This window comes from Neopsephotus bourkii, unplaced genomic scaffold (assembly GCF_033783945.1).
Source record: "Neopsephotus bourkii isolate Nb327-2 ecotype Australia unplaced genomic scaffold, CSIRO-AGI_Nbou_v1 NB_1139, whole genome shotgun sequence".
Taxonomy (NCBI): Eukaryota; Metazoa; Chordata; class Aves; order Psittaciformes; family Psittacidae; genus Neopsephotus; species Neopsephotus bourkii.
Genome location: NW_026901625.1, coordinates 899,507 through 921,262, shown reverse-complemented (window position 1 = coordinate 921,262; position 21,756 = coordinate 899,507). Strand labels below are relative to the sequence as shown.

Sequence of the window (21,756 nt, the reverse complement as noted above, 5' to 3'; positions counted from 1 at the left end):
TCAGTTCTTCTGCAAGACTTCCAGAGCCTCCTGGCACCAGCAGCGCAGCCGAGATGGATGCAGCCAGTCGGAACACCCGCAGCATCACATCTGCCACAGGGCACGGGTCAGTCACACACAGAGCCAGGGCTGCTCCCAGCAGCTAGAAGATGTTGTGTAACACAGACTTGTAGGCTCAGGGTCACAGACTTGTTTGGAGGAAAACATTTGGAAGCCGAATCCCAAAAGCCACTGGAGGATAAGTAGCTTTGGTTTGATTTTTAAATCCCAGGGACCTGTGTAATCACGCTGCCATCGACAGTCAACCATTTCCTTTCCTGCTATGCATAATCTGCAATGCACAGTGCTAGCTGGAGGGGTAGGAGAAAGTCATAGCAAGACAGTGACAAATCGACTCCCCTCCGTATTAAATAAGACTTACTAGAAAAAGCACATTTGAAAACTCTTAATTATTCCAGAACAGATTAATACCTAATCATAACCTTGCATTTATGCAACACCATTCATCCCAAAGTGCTTTACAATGACAGTTAAGAATTCTTTTGCCACTGAACTGCAGCCAGCTCCAGGATGCAAAGCAGCTGCCAAGTAGACAGCATGCTGCAAGGACCAGGGCAAGCATCAGTCCATAATGAAATACCATATGTGATCTCTATCAGTACAAACTGATAGGCTGATTACCAAGGGAGGTTCAACTTGAAAGACACTCTTTTTACACAGCCTGGAATGCAGTTCATCCACTTCAAGCTAGATGACAGATGGGTCACCTCTCCTAGGACAGAACCTGGAAGTGCCTGGGTTTGAATCTGAGGAAGAGTCCCATGATAAGAGACAGAAATCACTAAGCTGGCTTTTATTTTCTGCTCTCTCCCTGGCATGCAAGAGCTGGCACGCTTGTTCGAGTCAAGATAGATGATCATTTATTATAAATCACCCAATTACTTTGTCATGAGAGGTCATCACTACATATTATGTTTGCAGACCGTGTGGTTTCTGAAGGCATACCCCAAGGAACAGTGCGTGTCCCAAGTAAACAGCCTTTGTGTGCTGTTATTTGGATTAAGGGAGTGTCTATGGGCCAGTGCAGTGTAACTGTGGGTGCCTATTGTGCAAGAAACTAAGAGCCCAGCAACCTGTAGGTTCAGAGAACTCCACTGTACATGCAGCAGTCAAGGGGCAGTGAGGGAACGGCACTGCTGCCTTGATCAGAGGCAAAACCCCAGCTGTGTAAGCCTGAAAAAGAGACTCTTTACTTCTGAGATCACAAGAGAGAGCTGAGCTGTGCCTGTTCCTGCAGCCATGCATCACTTCTGCCCCTTCCAACCGGCATTTGCAAGTCTATGAATAGACTCAGCTCTTCCAGCACACATACTCCATCATCTCATACTCCAAGCAAGGGTCCTTCTCTGTGCCAGTGTTTCTGGAGTTCTGCATGGTTAGGTTTCCTCTTGCTCTAGCACACAATGTGGGTATCGCCTCTAGCCAAGCACCCATAAAGAGGCTACAAAGAAAACAGGTTATTCCAAATCTGTGCAGATCCAGCATTCAGAGGACTGAGGGATGCGCTCTTCCATGTATGCACTATACAGGAATGACAAGAGAGAAAAGCAGGATGTCTGCCTTGAACGCCTCCTGTGACATTAGCTCCAAGTGGCTCATGCACCAGCCAACATTCCCTGTTCCCACCAGGAATATCAACTCTGCTGCTCCCTGAAAAAAGCCTCTGCATTTCCAAGCAGCTCTCAGCCAGGGGAACACTTGAGGTGCTTTGCTGTCTGCAATGTCTCCTGTCATCTTGCACGCATGAAACAAGCTTAAAGCGAGCCTGCACTCTATTGATTTCCCATCAGAAAGCATGCCTCGCGTTTTGGACAGCAACGAGGGGAAAAACCCCACCACAACAGGGAACAAACCAGGCAGAGAGGAGCCAAACAAAATCTGCAGCGCTTCACTTCTTGTGTCATCTGAACGCTGACAGCTTGATGTCTCTGGGTAATGCCACACAAGGGAAATTAGCACCATCGCACTCTTCAGCACTGCCATCTGCATGTCAGCGTCTGTAGACGCCTGTGCAGGCAGCTCCAAAGCAAGGCTGGGACGGGAGCCTTCATCTTCCCATTGCTCCGAGTGCACTGATTTCCTGGAGGAAAGTGCTAATTAAAAATACCCCAGCATCGCTCCGACGTGGCTGCAGCCACACTCGGATGCGTCCCTGCTGTGTCATAGCAGGAGCTGATCAGTTCATCCCACTCCAGCATATGGACGGCTTTTGGAATAGGAAATTTCCACTAACGGAGGAGACCACGCTAGAAACACCAGTGTTCGGGGACTCTAACTTCTATGGGAACCTAAAACCAAAGGGAAACAGGTCCCGAGTCTGCGGGCAACATCTGATGGTTCCATACACGAGAGCAAGCTAATAACAACTGAAACAATAGGGAAAGCATCGCCTGATTTTGCCTCTTCCTATTGTCCATCTGCCGCTCAGAGCCAATGCCAGGCCCCAGGAACAGACTGCCCAGAGAAGCAGAGGGGTTTCAGGCCAAAGGACACTGAGGACACTGGGAATACAAAGCTCACACCGCCTTTGCCCACACCCTTAGGGGGCTTTGTCAGAAGCTGTTCTTCCATTTCCAATTTGCCTTCATTTCAAAAGAAGAAGCCTAAATGTAATTCTGAGACCAGCAAAGCTTCAACGAGCACAGATCTGGTCTGTCACTGCTGATCGCTCCCAGAGAGCTTTCCTCAGCAGCCATTGGCAAGGGAAGAGCCACAGGACAGTGTGCAACAAGCTCGAGCTGCTTTGGATACGAGGAGCTTCCAGCTGTGAGCAGACTTTGTCCCGAATTAAAACCACACAGTGTGAAGCTACAGGCCCCAACCCACTTGAAGACAGCATGGACAGGCTCTATGCCCAGCCCAGGACCCAGGCTGCACCTTCCAACCCCATGTATTCAACTGTGCATTAGGCTGCTAGACCTGGAATCTAAACACTTTCAAGTGCAGATGTTTGAGGTGTTTTAGAGCTCCGTTTGCTGTGGCCAATGCACTTCTCTTGGTTCATCAGCTGAACTGCACACAGGGAGGGAGGGATGGGCTTAGAGCACCAGAACACCAAAGCTGCAATAGCTTTCTCCTAGGGTGGGCAGCAAAGGCGACACAGTCAAATGACAGCTACTTGGTCATGGAGGCAGATGGACTGACCCAGGGTGACACTGAGGGAGGGCTGTGAAAGCTCCTGCAGTGTCACCCACACCCCCTCAGATAGCAACAAACACCCAAAATGCTTGGGCAGAATGAAGCAACCTGCTCTTGTGCAAAGACCCAGCACAGGGCATTCCCCAGCGGCTCTGCTCCTCCCTGGAGCCCACTTGGGAAGCAAACGTTACTCTAAAGTGAGTTTTACCCCAGAATCCAATGGCTTTCTCTGCAGCTTGGGAGTTGAGATCCAGCTCAACGCCTTTCCCATCTCCCCGGCAGCATTCAGCAGGGGCAGGAGGTGTGTATTCATCCAGTCCTTCTGGAATCAAAGCTTAAAAGCACCTGGACCTGGCCACTCTAAGAAACCTTCTGCCTTATTACCTGGCTCCCCGCTCTGATCGGGTGCAAACACTCCAGTGATGCATGAACATGGACTGCTCCTTACATTTGTGCCACTCGGATGGCGCAAAGCAACGCTCCGCAAATGGAGCGGCACTTGCTGCAAGTCAACCATGAAACACCACAGGACTTAACAACAGGCAGCTTTGGGGCAGCGGCTTCAATAGCAACCTGCCACTCTTCCTGCATCACTGGAGCCTCTCTTGCTCCTGCCAGCGGGTTCAAAACGTGGGCACTGATGGCTCTGGCATTAATCGTGGTGTCTGTCGCCAGACCTGACAGCAACCAGCACTCCCAGTGCCGTGCTGCTGTACTTACGGCAGTCCCATCGCATCATGCGCTACAATGGCCAGCGAGAGATGCCGGGTGGATCCAAGCCTGCTCTTCTCCAAAGCCCAAGGGGAAGCAGTGCTGTTATCCCCACGCACTGTCCCTAATAAGAAGTCTGATTCTATATTCTCAGTATTCTCCTTGGCCTCCCAGGAGAGATCAAAGACAGCTCTGTTTGGGTGTGTGCATGCACATACATGCATGGAGAAGACACATTAATTACGGCCTGAAAACCTCTCTGCTACAGAAAGAACTGGTTCCCTCTTTGTCACTTACCTCTCCCCCACAAAAACTCACCCTGGCCCAGTTTACTCCTTGAAAACAAGCTTGGATTGCAAATGACCTGGAGAGAAGAGACATCACCCGAGTGTATCTTGGCTCAAACCATGCGCTTTGAAGAGCAGAAACTCCACACCAACGCAGGCTTTGATGCCACAGCAGAGACAGTGACTGCTTCTCAACCTTCCCTGCTCAGCAATCACTGCACGGCAGTCTATCACCCCATGGAAGGGAGACGTTTACGGCTCCATCACAGCCACACCATGGGCTCAGACCAACCTCAAGACTGATCTCGTCTCTCTTGCTCCTGCAAAGGGGGCTGCTGATGGCAAGGCACAGCCTCAGAGGGGTGGAATGAAGCAGTGGGAGGGGAGGTGCAAAGCACAGGTTGAGGCGGGTGAAGCCATCCAGCCTGGGATGCTGGCTCCCTACCAAGCGATGCCTGGGCATGCCAATAGGAGCAAGAGATGGGCCTTGCTGCTCCACTTGAGCAGGCTGCTGGTCCCTTAACACACACGCATCCCTTTGCCTTGGCTAACGCCTCAGGACATCTGCCTCCATTCTACAGTGCATGAATACCCCAGTATCTTGGAGATAGGGCTTCCAGAACATGTTCAAACCCCATTGCAAGTCAAGCAGGAGCCCTTCTGCCTCCTCCATTACCTTCTACATCCTTTGTAAAACCCAAAACCCAACTGCTTCCTCTTCCCACTTGTAAACACAACCCAGCAATGGTTTCATGCTAAAACCCAGCTGTTTCATGCCTGACAAACTGCCTTGCTTTTATCTGGTGCAAAAAGCCCCTTCCTCAGCCCCACCATACCCCACATCCCCTCCTGCATGCCCATGCTGGTGCTGTTCCAGCTTGTCATCCTGCTCAAGTTACTGCTGGAAAAGCATCACCATAAGGTTACCACTGCCCCAGATTGCGCCCCACACATCGGATGCCTTCTCCAGCCGGTGGACACGTGAACTGTGTCTTCTTCAAACCAAGGAGGCTGAAGCACACAGATAAGCAGGGCTGAGGGTAACACAGCCCGTGCATGCCTGGACATGTCCCATAGGGATGGGGGGTTCTTCCAGCTATGGGTCTAGCACAGGGGGTGTCACAGCATGTAAGACACTGGCATGGCAGGGGGTTGGAGCTGGATGCCCTCAAGGTCCTTTCCAACCCCGACTATTCCATTATTCTATGATTCTATGATGCTCAACAGATTTGCATGAAGAGAGAACAGAAAACCTGACTGCATTTAGACCTGAAGCCAATTGTAAAGGCAGGAAGGTTCCTCAGCACAACGCAAAGTATGTCGTTCTCTGATGACAGAGTGAAATGAAGATAGCAGGGAAAAGCAAGAGCTTGCTATCAATGGGAACAGAGAAAGGGACACCGATATTTCAAGGCCCTCGCCTTCAGGTTATAAGCTGCTTATCTCAGGCTGCTGCGTACGTGGTCTCCTTGGGAACCGAGTCAGGCAATAAATCAGATGTGCCAACATTTATCAGAAGCTCCCAGTGGCCACAGCCATCGGCTCCCGAAGCAGGAATGCCCAATGGGGTCTGCAAGCCTGGAGGCGCGCAGCAGGGGAAGGCCGCCGCTATTAAACTCCAAAGGAACGTGGCTGATGCTGATGCTCCTGCTCCTCACTGCTGGATCCTCCTGGAGCCAGGGGCTGGCTCAGAAGCTCCAGAGGAAGGCAAAAGGAAGAAAAGGAACCTTGCGTTGTGCAGCAATGGTCAATGTGCGCATCAAGGTCCGTGCGTGATGTGCCCACCCAGGCACAGAGGTAACCCCCCCATTGCCCTCAGTTAGAGATCGCTGTTGTCTTAGTCTGAGCAGGGGGAAAGAAAGGCAAAACATGGACAGTGGTAGGAACAAACACAGCAAGATCAGTGCATGAACCATGGGACAGGTTGGGTTGGGAGGGAACTTAAAGCTCCTCCAGCTCCAACCCCTGCCACAGGCAGGGACCCCTTCCACTGGAGCAGCTTGCTCCAAGCCCCTGTGTCCAACCTGGCCTTGAGCACTCACTCTCTGCACATTCCCTCACTGCAATGCTCCTGCCAGCACAGGGATAAAATCCAGACATTTCACACCTCAAACACAACAAATCGCACCCAAACCTCGCTTTTAAACCCGTGGAAGCCACCCAGCCGGTTCCAGACCGTTCTGCTGCTTATGGGTAACCAAAACCATTCCATGGCAGCATGCACGGAGCAAGGATTTTGGCCAGGAATTAACCAGCAGGAAGGCAACAGCCACAGCATTGCTTGGCAAGTCCCATGCATCCCGAAATCCCGAGTCCGGTGGCATGGGATGTGCTGTACCGGGGATGAGACTCCAACAGTGACCCACGCACTGGGAGCAGGGGCATCGCAGGAACTGGGTGCAAGCAGTGCTAACGTCTGCTCAGCGGTGTTCGTGGCCCCAGAGGGACGAGTCACCCTTCCCTTGAGCGCGGCGGGGTGCCCCAAGCAGTGCGCGTCCTTCAAGGGGATAAAGCCGAAGGGAGCACGGACACTTCCCGCTGCCCGGGCAGCCCCATTCCCATTCCATACCGCTGCCTCCGCCGTCTCTTACGGGGCTGATGCAGCCCGGGGCTGAGCCCCAGAGCATCCGGTACCGGTCCCGGCACTGCCCGAGCCCCGGCCGCGCCCCGCGGCAGCCGGAGCCACGGCGCCACCTGCTGGACCGTGGCGGTAGCGCGGCCGCCCCAGCCCTGGAGGCAATCCCAGGCTGGTTTGGGTTGAAGGGGCCTTAAAGCTCCTCCAGCTCCAACCCCTGCCACCGCAGGGACCCCTTGCACCGGAGCAGCTTGCTCCAAGCCCCTCTAACGTGCTCCACAGAAGAGACCTTCAATGCCTCAGCCCTTTTCCACCGCGAACATGGCATCTCTGGAGACCTGAGATGTTCACATTGAGGAGAACCTCAAGGGTGAAATCAGGAGCCGCTCCACCCTGCAAGGGCTGATGCAGGACGAGCTGAGACCTCTCACACACCCCAGGATGTCTCAGCACCCTCAGACTGCAGCATGTTTGTGCTTTATTCCATTCAGCTCCACAACAGCCAAATCCTCGAGCTGCTTCACTTCCATCTCCTCCATTAACCACAGCCTGCCTGAAGCGAGGCAAAACCAAGCAAATGAGGTGAAGAATGAGGTGTTCAGAGGATCCCCATCATTAACACTTGGGTAGTTTGTAAGCATTCCCAACACTCTCATTGCAGTTCCCTCTCTGGTGACAGCCTCTGCTGCTGCTTCGCTTGTCTCCACGCTGAAGCCCAAGCCACAGCAACAATAAACCCCTCCGTTTAATGCAACACGGCCTCCCAGCAGCACGCACTTTGTAGGAACTTATTACCCAGCTCCCAGCTTGCTCCCTGCATAATCAGTGTGTACTTCAAAGCCTCCACCAGCAGACAGGGCTAAATGACGGCATTAGAGTCACTCATGTATGAAATCAATTAGCTTGGGGGGCAGGACAGTGGATATTGGCTGTCAGCAGTTGGGATAGCAATTGAATGGGCTCGCTCAGGGTTCTAGGGACCTTTGTAACTCCCTAAGCACCACCTCATGCTCTTCTCTTCTGCTGCAGTGTCAGAAGTGCTCTGCTCCTCATCCGGGTGATGGGATCATAGGATGGTTAGGGCTGGAAAGGACCTTAGCATCATCCAGTCCCTGCATCCAGCACAATGCACCCTGAGAGGTCCTTAGTGCAGCCTGGCCGCTGGGATGGGCAGGGAATTCTGTTACCCACAAACCAGCAGGAGGGAACAGAGCAGCATCCGGCACAGGTCCCATCAGGGAGCTGCCCCTTTCCCCTGCAGCTCTGCTTTCCCCTTGCACTAATCCTGTCCCAATCTGCTTTGAGGACTTCAGCACTGATTGAGTTGTATTGAGGGCTCGCCATGGAAGCAAGCAACTGAAGAGACCCTGGGGCCAGGAGCACCAAGGGCAGGTTCAAGCCTCCCTGCCTCGCTTGGCTGAACACGAGGGGTTTAGCACCGATGCTCGCGGCTCACCCTAGCCCAACACTTAGCTGTAAATCTGCTGCCCGTGCTTGCTCTCACCTCGGTGTCGCAGGCACAATGCTCTGCTAAGCCTCGGGCTGGGATCTGATGCTCTGAATGATCTGCAAGGGGAGCCCACAGCTCTCTGGGTTATGGACCCAAACTCCTGCTGGGATCAGTAGTGATGGACAAGCAAAAGCTCTTTAGATGCACCCGGATGCAGACAATCTACTAAACACAAGCAATTACAGGGCTTTGAAAGGCTCAGGGCAGAAACATGCACTCAAACCCCATCTAATTAGGAATGAGGACCCCATCGGAGCATGGGGCCTCACAGTTTTCACTGTGCTGCCAAACAAAACCCCATAAAACCTCAACCAACGCATGGAGGATTCTCTCCCTCCCTTGCACCTTCAACACCCTCTGAGGCTCCCCACGCTTGCCTCAGCCAGCAGGGAGGCTGCCCAGAAGGCAGGATGCAGAACAGATGCAGTTCTGTCACTGCTACAGCAATACCCATACTCTCATACAGAAACCCTAAAGTAAAACCACTGGTTGATGCTTGACCCGCACGCTAACTCAGTTCATCTTCTACCCTACAGCAGCTCAGTGAGACAGGGAGACAATGTAAAGGGCAGGGAAGACATCCATTGATTTCCCTACCTGCAGGCTCTCAGTGCAGGCTGTGATCTGCTTGTGTGATGCAGTGATAATCCATCACAGCCCAAAATACGGCCGCAGACCACGCGAATCCCAAGGGATAACAGCATTCATCTGGCAGGCTCTGAGACACCGCGCTCCCCAAACTGGGGGCACCGTTTCCCACTTGCAGCAGCACCGAGCACAGCCCCGTGGCCTCCCAAACCTGTCATGCAAACACATGTGGAACCAGCTCCTCAGAGCTGCTTGGGCACTCAGCACCGTGCATGCGGGGAAGAGCCAGAGACAAAGCCGTGCTCTGCTCCCATCAACCAGCACCGACCCCAACCAGGAGCTGCAGGAGCTCAGCCTCCCAGTGAAACACCCCCCTCATGCCCTGCCTCTACATCAGCTCAATTCCTGCCTCAGCCTTCACCTTCCTTTGCCATCACTGCAGGCACCAGCTCAGTTGATTCCTGCAATCAGTTGCTGAGGAGGGGCAGAATCACTTCTGCTCCGTGGTGCTCCAACACCTCAGTGGGCAACCAGCATGAAGGGGAGCAAGCTGGGCTTGGGAGAGCTGCTCATCACTGGCTTTAGCATCCAAGCACCCAATCCCAGCTGCTGCCCCCCCAGAGCAGCTCTGCTCAGCAGCAGAAGTCCTCCTGCTCTGCAGCCAAAGGCACCCATGTGTACACAGGAGCCCAAAGGAATCAGAGATTGAGCTTCAGGTTAAGGCTGAGCTGCAGGTGTTCATCCCCGAAAGGTTTAAACCAGATTTCCCATGGAGCTGAATATCCCCCCGGGCACTGGGGTACAAACCCGAGTCAGGTGACAAACACCCCCTCCCCACACCAACATTAGCGGGCATAGCCCTCCGTTCTCCCTGCAGCAAGCGTCCATGCGATGCCCCCGTGCTGGGGAAGAGCATCCAGGGGGGCTTCAAACCCGCGGGGTGCAGAGGGGACAGCAGAGCCCAGCGCCCGTGCTGCGGGGTGCAGGACAGGTCCCAGGGAGCCGGGAACAGCTCCGGGCTGCCTGACCCGACCTCACCAGCAGGCAGCACATCGTGTGCAGCGCTTGTACTTTATCACCTCCTCCTCGGCCACCCCGCACCAGGAGGGGATTAACGAGCATTAACTGCCTCCCCAAAGGCTCCCGCCCCTGCCAAGAACCGGGGTGAGAGCAGTTGGAGGATTAACTCCTCTTGTGCTCACCAAAGGACAAAGAACTGGGTGTTAATGAAGGGCTTGTGCAAGCCTCGGAGCTGGCAGTGCCCTGTCCTCAGCCTGGGGCACAGGGAAGCCGCATCTCCCGGCTGACAGCGGGGAATTCTGCCTCAATGGGTCACAATGAGAGAGGCTCTGGGGCAGCATCGCCTGTGCTGGGCAGAGCCGGGGGCTCCCCTGGGACCTCCATTGGTGATGAGGCACAGACAGCAGAGAACCACAGTGCAGAGCAAAGGCAGCATCCCCAACTCCACCAACACCATGAGGATGCTCTGCCCACAGCCATTTCATGGGGAGCAGCAGCATATTTAGAGCACAGCTTTCTGCTTGCCTTGCAGAAAGGAGGCAGACCATTAGAGCTGTTTCCAAGGAGATTTTCACACACTAAGATAGGGGGGAAACCCAACCCATATTTCCTGCACGCTGAAGGTAGCAATTCCACTGGCACTTCTTATCTGTTAAGCATGTGGAGGGAAACTACAGCAATGTGCTTCATTGGGCTTGGTTTGTCCTATTGTTCAGACACACAAAGGCAAGAAGTTGCTCAAACAGCTCAAAGGAAGCAGCACACCCAATAGCAGTGCTTCCAGAGCAAGTCCTGGTGCTGTGAACTCATCCCACAGCATCTCAAACCCCCTTTGCTTGGCAGTCCAAGGGCTTCCTGGGTAGGTAAGAAACGCCCAGTGGGTTAACTGAATGAAGAGCTGCCCTCTGTGGGAAACCAGAAGGGCATCTCATGCTACTGAAGGCTTCAGAATGGAAGCATCTCCGCTTCAGAATGGAAGCATCTCCGCTTCAGAATGGAAGCATCTCCGCTTGAAGACTGAAGTCTTCAGCCACCCCTGGCTGTACAGGGAAGCCAACAGGGAGAACGTGAGGATGACAAACAAGCACTCTGCTGTCTCCAAGATGCCTGCAGCTTCAGTTTCCCCTCTGGCAGTTGCCCCTGCTTAAGCAGACTCTTTCCACACATAGGGGTCAATGGAAAGCCCCAGTGAAACAAGGGAAAAGTAAACTGCAATAGAGTTATTAACTGCAATGATCCCCCCGGCCTGGCTCTGTTATCCAACAGCAGAGCCCAGTGCTCTTCACCAGCTCCAAAGCATTCCAGGATCACCATGCAGGGAGGAGAGGCTGCTCCAAGCCCACCCATACAGGCTGTCTAAGGGGGGGACAGCTCACAGCACGGATGGAGCCCCCCAAGCTCAGGCTCCAGGCAGTGATTCTAAGCACTGCCACCTCAAAGCTCAGCTCCTCACCCTCAGCTGCTGTTGTCCTGCTTGTTCTACAGCTCCACGTGGATTTCCCAGTCAAATCAAACCTGCCTGTGCTGCCCGGTGCCCCAGCAGGCACTGCCGGGTGCTGAGCATGGTTATTCACGCTCCCAAGCATCCTCGCTAATATTAAGCGGCATCAGAGGGTTTAATTAAATGGAAAGAAGCCCAAATCTGGAGGAGGGAAAGGGGGGAGCAAAGGGGACACGGACACATCTGCCCTCGGGTTACCTTACACTGCTGGGTGCTCCTGTCCTCGCTCCCCAGAGCCGTGGCTCTGCTACACAGGGTTATCTCCCTCCTTGAGGGCAAAGGGAGGCCCAATTGAAGCACTGGACCAGGGGTCCACTTAGATATAGGTCAGGGGGTTGGAACTGGATGATCTTTAGTTCCCTTCCAACCCAAACCATCCCATGCATCTATGGAGCCGGGTCAGTGACAGCAGCAATGGAGGCTTTGAGCTTGTAGGACAGGGAACATCTCAGCAGTTCCTGTTTCCAAGAGGTGGAGGGAAGTCAAAATGTCTTCATTGTGACAGGGAGCTGGCATTAAAAGGAACACAAGATCCCAGGAGCTCCCAGCCCTCAGCCTTCCCAAGGAGGTGATCCCAAGCTGCTATAAAGCGGTTGCAACACCATTCATTTTACAGCATCTGAACCAGTGCAAAAGGACCCAGTCTTGCTTTTTGCTGACCTGAGCCACAGAAAGCATCTCAGTGATTAAATGCTAACGACAGCCCAAGTCTGCTCCGTGCTGGCAGCACCACGACACTGTCATGTACCACAGATACAGCCCTTGTGTTGGAGCCAGCCCAGCCCCAGGCCAGCAAGCTTCACATCCTCACTCACCCAGCGAGCTGCTCACAAAGCAACGCCCCCAGTTCAGCAATCCCAGCCCCTGTGCCTCTGTGCTCGATGTCTGAAGAGCACAGGTTGGCTCTTGGTGATGGAGACAGCACCTCGTGCTGTGCTTCCTGCAGACTGATGCTACCAGCTGCTGATTCAGTCACCTAACGCAGTGTTACCTTGACACTCCAGGGTGGTCTGCTGTGGGATGCACTAACCCACAGCACTCAGCTGCACCAAGCACCAGCCTAAGCACCACAATGGGCTTTTTGCTGTGTCTCAAGGACAAACTCCATCCCCTTCCCACACAGAAGCAAAGGGGCAGCACATCGGAACAGACAGCCTCAGGACACGGTGCCAGTAAATGAGGCTTCCACTGACTTTGCTGCAGGGCTGATGCCCAAATCCTGCTCTGGGAGCTGCTCCAGGGTCCCCCCCTGTTCCCAACCTCCCGGGACAGAGGGGGTAGGGATTTGGGGGGGTCTGCTCAGCAGGGGCAATGCAAACCAGGGGCAGTGTCCCCAGCCCTGACCCGCTGCAGAAGAGGGGCAAGGGGAGAGTCCCAACCTCTGCTCCTGCCCAGGAATCCTATTGGGGAAAAGCCTCCGGCAAAGCAGCAGGAGGGGAGCCAGCTCGCACCTTCCCACCGGAGCGGGATGCTGGGGCCAGCCAGGGAGGGGAGCTGCCAGGCTATAAAACCCCGACAGCGCTCACACTGGGACAGAGCCAGCAGCAGCAGCAGCCACAGCCACTTCCCAACGCATGGACACCAGGGCTCTGCTGCCCAACTTCTCCTGTTCCTGGAGCAAAGAGGCCAAAGAGAGGACTCCCTTTTCCCCTTCAATTTGCCAGCACAGGAGGAGAGGGCATGCACAGAACGAGTGATCCAGGGAGAAACGGGGCCTTGGGAACGCTTGGTGCAGAGGAGAGGAAGATCAAGGACTGAACCAGAGGCTCTTGCACTGCTTTGCTTAGCGGGAACACCTGCAGAGAGCAGCCCAGAAGGGGCCTGCAGCTGCCCAGCACAGGATGCAGCAATGCTGAGCTGCACCAGGCAGAGAAGGCAGCGGCTGCGGTGCTCAGGGGCAGCGCTGACCATGACAGCTCAGCCCTAGGAGACAGGGAAGGGTTGAACCATCAGAGACGAGCACTGGAGCTGCCCGAAGGGATGGAGCCAGGCTGGGGATGGAACAGCTCTCGTCACAGCCAGGGGCTGCTGAGCCCCCAGACCCTGCCATGGGACCCCAACCTGACCCTCCTGCACACCCGGGACGAGGCGCTGGCCAAGGCAGAGGTCGGGGTGCTGGCCACTATCCTGGCTGTAGCCACCATTGGCAACGTGGGGGTGCTGCTGGCCATGTACCGCCGGAGGAGGAAGATGAGCAGGATGCACCTCTTCATCCTGCACCTCGGCCTGACCGACCTGGGGGTTGCCCTCTTCCAGGTGCTGCCGCAGATGATCTGGGAGGTGACCTACCGCTTCCTGGGGCCAGACCCGCTCTGCAGGGCCGTCAAGTACCTGCAGGTGCTCAGCATGTTCGCCTCCACCTACATGCTCATCATGATGACCCTGGACCGCTACATGGCCGTGTGCCACCCACTGCACAGCCTGCAGCAGCCCAGCCGCCAGGCCTATGTGATGATCGGGGCCACGTGGCTGCTGAGCTGCCTCCTCAGCCTGCCCCAGGTCTTCATCTTCTCCCTGCAGGAGGTGCGCCAGGGCTCGGGGGTGCTGGACTGCTGGGCAGACTTCAGGTACCCATGGGGCGCCCGAGCCTACATCACCTGGACCACTCTTTGCATCTTCATCCTGCCCATCAGCATCCTCACTGTCTGCTACAGCCTCATCTGCTACGAGATCTGCAAGAACCTCAAGGGCAAGACCCAGAGCGGTGTCCCCAGCACAGGGGGGACCGCAGTGGCCGCCCCTCCTGCTCCCTGCTCCTCTGAGAAGAGCCCCAGCGGGCAGCCCTCGCGGGTCAGCTCTGTGCGCACCATCTCCCGCGCCAAGATCCGCACGGTGAAGATGACCTTCGTCATCGTGGTGGCCTATGTCGCCTGCTGGGCGCCCTTCTTCAGCGTGCAGATGTGGTCGGTGTGGGACGAGGATGCTCCTGATGATGGTGAGTGGTGGCTGGGTTGCTGGGCTGCAGCCTGGGGTGCACAGAACCCCCTTTGCATTGATAACAACCTAGAGCTGTTGTTTTGTCATGGGGAAGGCAACGGGTTTTCTCCCCACCAGTGTTTATAGGAAGCTGCCTGCAGAGTCCAACCATTGCTTGCTCTGGGAGCTCTCAGAGCTCTCCCAGCCTGCTCAGGGGTAGAAGGAACTTTATCCAAGATTGAAAGGCTTCTAGGAAATGCTTTGGCCAGCAAACAGGCAGAAGGAAGGCCCAGAAGCTGCTGGGATGGGATGCTGCAGCAGCACACCCCCATGACAACACTTCAGCCCCACGCAACCCTCAGCCAAGGGCAGAGCCTGGCTCTGCCTCCCGTGCTGTGAACCCCCCCTACCCAGATGGGATGGGAATGCCTCTCGTGCTGCAAACTCCCCCTACCCAGATGGGACGGGAATGCCTCCCATGCTGCAAACCCCTACCCAGATAACCCCCATCAGATGGGATGGGAATGGGACAGAGGGTGCGTGTCCGAGCCGAGAGGAGCCCCCTGCCCGGGGCAGGTCTCAGGTGTCCCCTTTGCCTCCGCAGACTCCACCAACGCGGCGTTCACCATCACCATGCTGCTGGCCAGCCTCAGCAGCTGCTGCAACCCCTGGATCTACATGGCCTTCAGCGGGCACCTCCGCCGGGGCGCCGCTCGCTGCCTGCGCCGCTGGGGCAGCCCCCGGCCCGGCCTGCGGAGGGCGGGCTCCACCGGCAGCCTCTGCAGCAGGAAAACCACGATCCTGAGCCACAGCCCCGGGCCGAGCCTGCCCCTGCACGGCGGCAGCGCCGGGGACAGCCTGGGCCCCCCCTGCCAGGAGGGGGTGACCGAGTCGGGCACGCTCTAGGCTGCGGCAGGGCCCGGCGCCCAGGGGCAGCTGCTGCCAGATGTGGCACCGCAAGCGCTGCCGCTGCGGAAGTGCCTCTCCACATCTGGCAGCGTCGCCTTTGCCCAAGGCCGTGTGCTTCACGCAGAGAGCGAGCATCGTGCCCTGGGGTGCTTGGTACTGCGCACACTGCAGGGGTGGGGGGAGATGGGCAGAGCCCCATCAGCATCGCCCGACCGCAGCATCCGCATCCCTCATGCACAAGGAAGCCGCTCGCTCCGGGGCTGCTCTCCTGCAGGGACCCTCCCAGCCAGGGGCTGCTGCACCAGTGCGGGTCTGCCTGAAGGGGGTTGAGCTTTGAGTGTTCAACACACGCGAGCAAAGCGGCCCGAGCACAGCAGGAGGCAAAGCGGCTGCGGCTGCCCGAGAGCTGCCTGTGAGCGAGTCCCGCATCTCCCGTCCTCAGCCTGGAGGAGAGGATGCTCTGGGGAGGGCAGCAGCAGGAGCGAGCCCTGGCCTTGCAGGCCCAGCCCTTCTCCCATCTCCCAGAAGCTGTTTTGAAAGCATGAGGCAGGTGAAAGCATCCCCTTGCTCCAGCTGAGCTCAAAAGCTGCCGATGGGGGGATGTACAAGTGAGCACTGAAGGTGCCAAACTGCCGGCAAGCAAGGTGCATTCTTCCCTCTATTATCACAGGCTAAATATGTAAAACTAGCACATTAAAAGTAAAGTGTTTCTAAATCTTCAGTTATTTCCACTTGACCACAAGCCTTTTGAGTCAGCTCTTCCAGAGACTCAGTTTGGACTCACCTCCATAAACCTTTACCGATGCCCTCAGCAACTGTTCGGGGTTCTGACCATTTCCCTCCCTGTGCCCTTCAAGCTGGGCCAGATCTGCACAACGAAGTCATAAACCCCGAGCGCCCAAGTCCCCAGACCAATGCCAAATCGATCCTCTCACAACCCTTCATTGAAGCTCATCCCTGCTGAGCTGATTGGAAACGCACCTGAGGCAGCTCCATCCCTGAGGAAGTGGGGCTGTGCTGGGAGCCCCCTAAGGAAGCCTCTCCCTGCTCTGGGTGTAAGCATTGCTCAGGTAGGGAGACACCAAACCCTGCATTCAGGGCATCTGGTACAGGGAGCAAGCAGGAAAGCGAGAGGTGGCAGACAGAGAACATCATCCCCCCCCTCAGAAGACAAAGGGATTCCACTTGCCTGTGCTCACATGGAGACCTGTGGCCCAGTCCTGTGCTCCTCCTGCAGCCAGCCCAGGCCCCCCAGCTCCATGATGGGATTTAAATCCCCTGGGAAGCCCCCACCCCATTGCCGGTTGGGCTGATGACAACGGCTTTCAGCTGGGGGAGGAAGCTGCGGGGCAGGACCATACTCCTTGCCTGGCCCCAGCATCCCTCTCAATGGCCATGCAGCCACCCCAGTGACAGCTCTGAGGGCGATGGGGGCTTGGGTATCAAAGGAAAAGGGGCGCAGGGAATCAGCAAAGGGAAAAGCTGGTGGAGAAACTGTGTTTAAAAGGGTTTTATGACAGCAGTCAACAAAGAAAACATCATTCATAGGAGCTGCCCCCAGTCTGGGGGGATATTCTGAAGCCCACTGCATTTCGCTCCTGGAATACATCCCGTTTGAGGGCTGGGGGTGATGCTTCATTTGCTTTCACGCGATGGGGAAAAAGCCACCACACAGAAGTGGAGAGCAGGGAGGAACTGTGCCGCACTCAGCATCCTTCAGGAACAGTGATGCCTTTAAGGGCCGTGCCAAGCAAACTGCACTGGTTCCAGTGTCACAAGGGATGAAAGCTGCAGGAGCCAGCCCGTGCCAGGCACAGAGCGAGGGGAATGGGGAGAGCTTTGGGCATCCCGGGGCTCACAGCTTCACCTCTGTGTACTCCATGCACTTGGCAGCCACGGGGCTGGAGCAGGGCCAGAAATCAGCTTTCCTCCTCTTTGGGTCCACGTTGACGTAGTCAGTGGTGGATCCCGGCCCGTGGCCTTTCCCTGGGAACACCAGGGATGTGTAACTGAGGTCTTCTCCTGAGCAAGGGCCCTGCGGAAGCAGACATGAGCCCAGGTCAGGCACCAGCATCCCCCGGGGTGGCTTTGCCATTGAAAGGCCACTCCGGAGCTCGCTTGTGCCCAGGGGTCAGCCCGGCTCCTGGGGAGGGGGAACGTTGGGTACAGCCTCAGTGCCCTTGGGCCAAGGAGGTTCAATGCATTTGCCCCCTCTGTGGGCCTGAAGCCGGCACCAGCTCCTCTGCTGTGGTGGTTTATGGCTGTACCTGTGGGCAGGAGCGGCTGCTGCTGGAGTCCTCCGAGGTCTCTGAGGACGTGTCACTGCTCCCTGGAAAACAGGAAACGTCAGGAGTGCCATTGCTCCTCGGGGCCAAGGCAGGAAAGAAGCAGGGAGAGAAAGCAAACGTGCCCGGGAGTGGATGTGAAAACCCACAGAGCATCAGTGTGACCCAGCCCCTGCATCCCCTGCCCATGGGAACCGGGCTGGGAAAGCCCAGAGCAGGCAGGAGGGAACTGGAATTGTGCTGCTCCAGCCCCTTGCTCCCTCTTGTCCCCAGGGGCACTGCACAGACACAGGAACATCCAGTGTATTCATAGAACCATGGAATGGTTCGGACTGGAAGGGACCCCAAAGCTCCTCCAGCTCCAACCCCTGCCATGGGCAGGGACCCCTTCCACTGGAGCAGCTTGCTCCAAGCCCCTGTGTCCAACCTGGCCTTGAGCACTGCCAGGGATGGGGCAGCCACAGCTTCTCTGTGCCAGCCCCTCAGCACCCTCATGTTCCAGACCCTGCAGGACCCCCTTACCCTCATAGCCTGGTCTCTGCAGCCCTTCCCCTCCCAGTGCAGAGGCCGGAGGCTGCTGGGGCTGCTCCGTGGGGCTGCTGCTCTCCGGTTTGCTGCAGGAGCGGCTGGCTGGAACCAAGAGGGGAGTTAGCATCGAGCTCCAGCCCTGCTGGAAACGGCAGCTCCAGTGCACCAATGCACTGCGGGTGGGTTCTGATGGCCATTTCCCACCCCTTCACTAACAGGAGCAAGGAAGCATTTTCAAAGAGCTGTAACAGGATGTAACCCCCTGGGTGACTCTGCCCGCACCGGGCTGGCACAGTGCCGCCGTGCTGCCCTCTTCCTGTCCCACGCTGATGCTTGGCCCAGCCGATGCTCCAGAGGGTCCCTGGGGGGGGGGTCCAGCTCCTGCACACACTCCACAGCATCACCAGTCACTCCCTGAAGCAGGAGCAAGAACCAGACCCAGAGCAAGGACTTGGTTGTGCTTGGAGCAAATGATTTCCAGTCCCTGAACTGGGGGATTGAGAGCAGGAATGAGGAAGGGAACAGGTAAAACCGGGTGAAGTTTACGAGACAATGAATTACCTATCTTCCTGCTGAGCATGATGTAAAGTGTCAGCAAGAGGAGAGCATGTAGGACCAGGGTCACGGCTGAGATGGCAACCGGCACCTTCCTGAACAAGAGGAGAACAGCTTGTCCAAGTGACGGAGATAACCCGACTGTTTTAAACCTTTGGGGTGCTGTTGGCTGCCTTTGCTTCAAAGCACGGTTTAGATCAAGGTTTGCCCCTGCAGTTTCTGCCTTTAAGGTGATGTGCTCAAAAGCCTGGGGCTTCAGTTTCAAAGATGCCTGGTGCTGCCTGCACTTCAGTGTTGGGTGCCCATCCTGCAGCTGTGTCCAACCTGGCCTTGAACGCTGCCAGGGATGGGGCAGCCGCAGCACCCCACTGACCCCTCCATCGCAGCGCTCCCCTCCCTGCCCACAGTTCTCACCCCCGGTGCTGTACTCACCACTCACACGTGCTCATCCTCCCCGCAGTGGTGTGGGGGCTCGGGGGGCACAGGCAGAGGCAGCTACCCCTGATGGCAGCCAGCCGAGAGGGTCCCGTTGGGCTCCATGCTGCACCCAAGGCCACTGGGACGCGGTGGTGTGGCCCTGCAGGTGTGATCACAGGCACCCAGCCTGCCCCTGCGCCAGGCTCTGCCTGGGGGAGCCCTCCCCATAGGCAGCCCTTGCACAGCCGCAGCCTGCCCCTGCCGCTGTCATTGAGCTCAATGGTTTCATATGGGACTGCCTTGATGTGTGATTGATTGGAGGCTCTGGGCTCCAGCACAGCGCTAAAGGTGACCATGATGGGAACTGACTCTTCCCACTTTAATCCTCCTCCATGTTTCTGGGGTTTTAATCCATTAAAATATAGTATCTATAATATACAAAATAACCCCACCATAGAAGAAAGCAACCAAAAGGAGGGCACAGGTTCGGTGTCAGGCTCTTGCACTGGTCAAGCTCCGGCCAGAAAGGTCAGAAGCGTTGGAGACACCTTGGATTTAATGGTGCTTAAACGGTGCTTAAGCACTCACTTGGTGAGTGCTTAAATCCTGCTGAGGTTCAGGGGCATGGGCCTGAAGTGGGCCCCTTGCCTTGGCACTTGGGGGCATAATAACGAAGAGTTATAATAAAGGAATGGAGTGTGTTCATTTTGTGAGCAAAAAAAGCACTTTAAATCTTCCCTCAGTGCCTACAGACTTACTGTTTCTAAACGGTTTACACAGGGAGGAGTCTTCAGCTAAAGCTTTGATACGATGATTAAAGGAGCTGTAATAACACGGTTCATAGCCTGATAGATGGATTGATAATTAGAGCAAAGGATTATCCATCCTCTGGATCAGATTCCATCGTTTCCTCTGCATTTGTAATGGTAGTGGATCCAAACCTCCCCAGTCTCCTGTGAAATTCCACTTCCCCAAAGAGCTTGGGGAGTGCCAAGCTAGAAGCCTGCTTCTGGCTGGAATATCCCCTCTCCCTCATTGAACTGCCCTGTCCCCAGATACCCTTCTCAACCTGTCGGTCTGAAGGGGCTCACTGCCTGTGGTGGGGCAGGAGGTGCTGCTGCAGCAGATAGCAATCTGAGAGACGAGCTGCTCAAAAGGAAATTGCAACAGAAGACCCAACTCCAGCTACCGGGGGCAGCAGCTTCTCTGCTGAGATGGGCTGTGAGGAGATGGAGGCGATGATATGCACGAGCATGTTGAAATGTCTGGTTTGAAGATAACAGCTGGGGAGATGCTGGCAGCGCATGCACTTGTTTGCTGTATCAGGTAACCTGCTGCCAGCCTCCCTCCCTGCAGCCCCCAGCACATTAACCCGTTCTCAAGCACGATGCCCTGCTGCAGTCAAAGCTTGGGTACCGAGGAGTGAACTCAAGACATCCAAGCTCCATCTAAAGGTAAGCAAAGCCATGGGAACGCCTCAAGTTGTTCTAATCCCATTCCAGGCAGGCCTTGCTGCCCCAGGTTGAGGCTAAAGCTCAGGCTCAGTGACACGTGCCTGCAGTCACCCCTCGGATGCGGGCACCAAACCCAGCTCCCATCCTGATGCACAGCCGTGAGCGGTGGAATCTGTATCCAGCAGTGCTTTACCTGGGGGTAAAGAGCTCCCCACACCTTCCCTTCCCTGCAGGACTGGGGGGAGCTGGCCCTAGGGATGCTTGGGCAGGGTCTGGGTGGCCAAGCAGGGCTCTGGTGCTGCAGCCGCGCTCAGCGGTGCCGGATGCGGTCTCGCTCTCCCCCCATGGCGATGGCAGGAACGAGCCCACACGAGGTTCCATGACGCTTCAACTGCCTCATTTAAATACATTGGGGTGTTCCTCTGCTGTTCCGCGGCCATTCTGCTCTGGGGCTGGGATGCTCCGTCCCTATGGGCGCTTCTCCCTCTTGCTCCATCTTCCAGCAGCTTGGTGCTGAAGGCAGTTGAGCTCCATGGAGCAAAGTGGTCCTGAGGGCAGAGATCCACGCAGAAACTGCTCTTGGTGCTTCCATGTAGAAGTCTTCTATAGGGGTGAAGCACTGTAAATCATAAGGGACATGATCCCAGAGCCTGGCACCAAGGGGCATCCGCTGGCATTGAAAGGGCCTCCACATGCCCAGTTTTCTGCTTTCTGTGAATGTTTTGTGGTAGGCAGTAACTTGCAGCATCGCTCTGTAACGGCGGGATGTGAACAGCAGACCCAGTGTCATGGGTTCACAGCAGATCTGGGGAGCACTGGACCACTGCTCCATCAAAACTGATTCTGTAGCTCTCACACTGCGACGCTGTTTTGGTGCTGGCCATGCCCTGCAGCAGCTTGGCCTCTCCTGCACTTCTTTCCTTGGCAGGAGAGGGCCAAGAAGCAAGGGACCCCCCTTATTGCGGGGTTCCTGACCCATGGGGACAGTGCACGCTGGTTCTTAACCACCTCCATCACCACCACACTGCTGCAGCAATCAGAGAACATCCCAGCATCTGGATTAATCCCTCTGCACTTCCCAAGGGCAAGGAGAGAAGCACAATGTACTCCTCATGGTGGGTTCACCCCCAAGAGCTGCATCTTCAGTTGGGGTCCCCTGATGGGTCCCCACCACAGGTCAGTCTCTGCCTCTCACGCGCTGGGCCCATGGGGACCGCATCATCCATCACCTCCATCCCAGTCCCTCCTGCTTCACCCACAGCTTCAGTGCCACAGGTGAGCATTGAAGTGGAGCCTGTTTGC

General features: G+C 56.0%; 1 protein-coding gene across 1 annotated transcript; it reads left to right on the top strand.

Moving 5' to 3' along the window:
• Positions 1 to 13,370: 13,370 nt before the first annotated feature.
• On the top strand, positions 13,371 to 15,212 carry AVPR1B (arginine vasopressin receptor 1B). Its single transcript, XM_061363159.1, has 2 exons — positions 13,371 to 14,325; positions 14,911 to 15,212. The coding sequence occupies exons 1-2, from the start codon at positions 13,371 to 13,373 to the stop codon at positions 15,210 to 15,212; spliced, it is 1,257 nt and encodes a 418-aa protein (XP_061219143.1).
• The last annotated feature ends 6,544 nt before the right edge of the window (positions 15,213 to 21,756 follow it).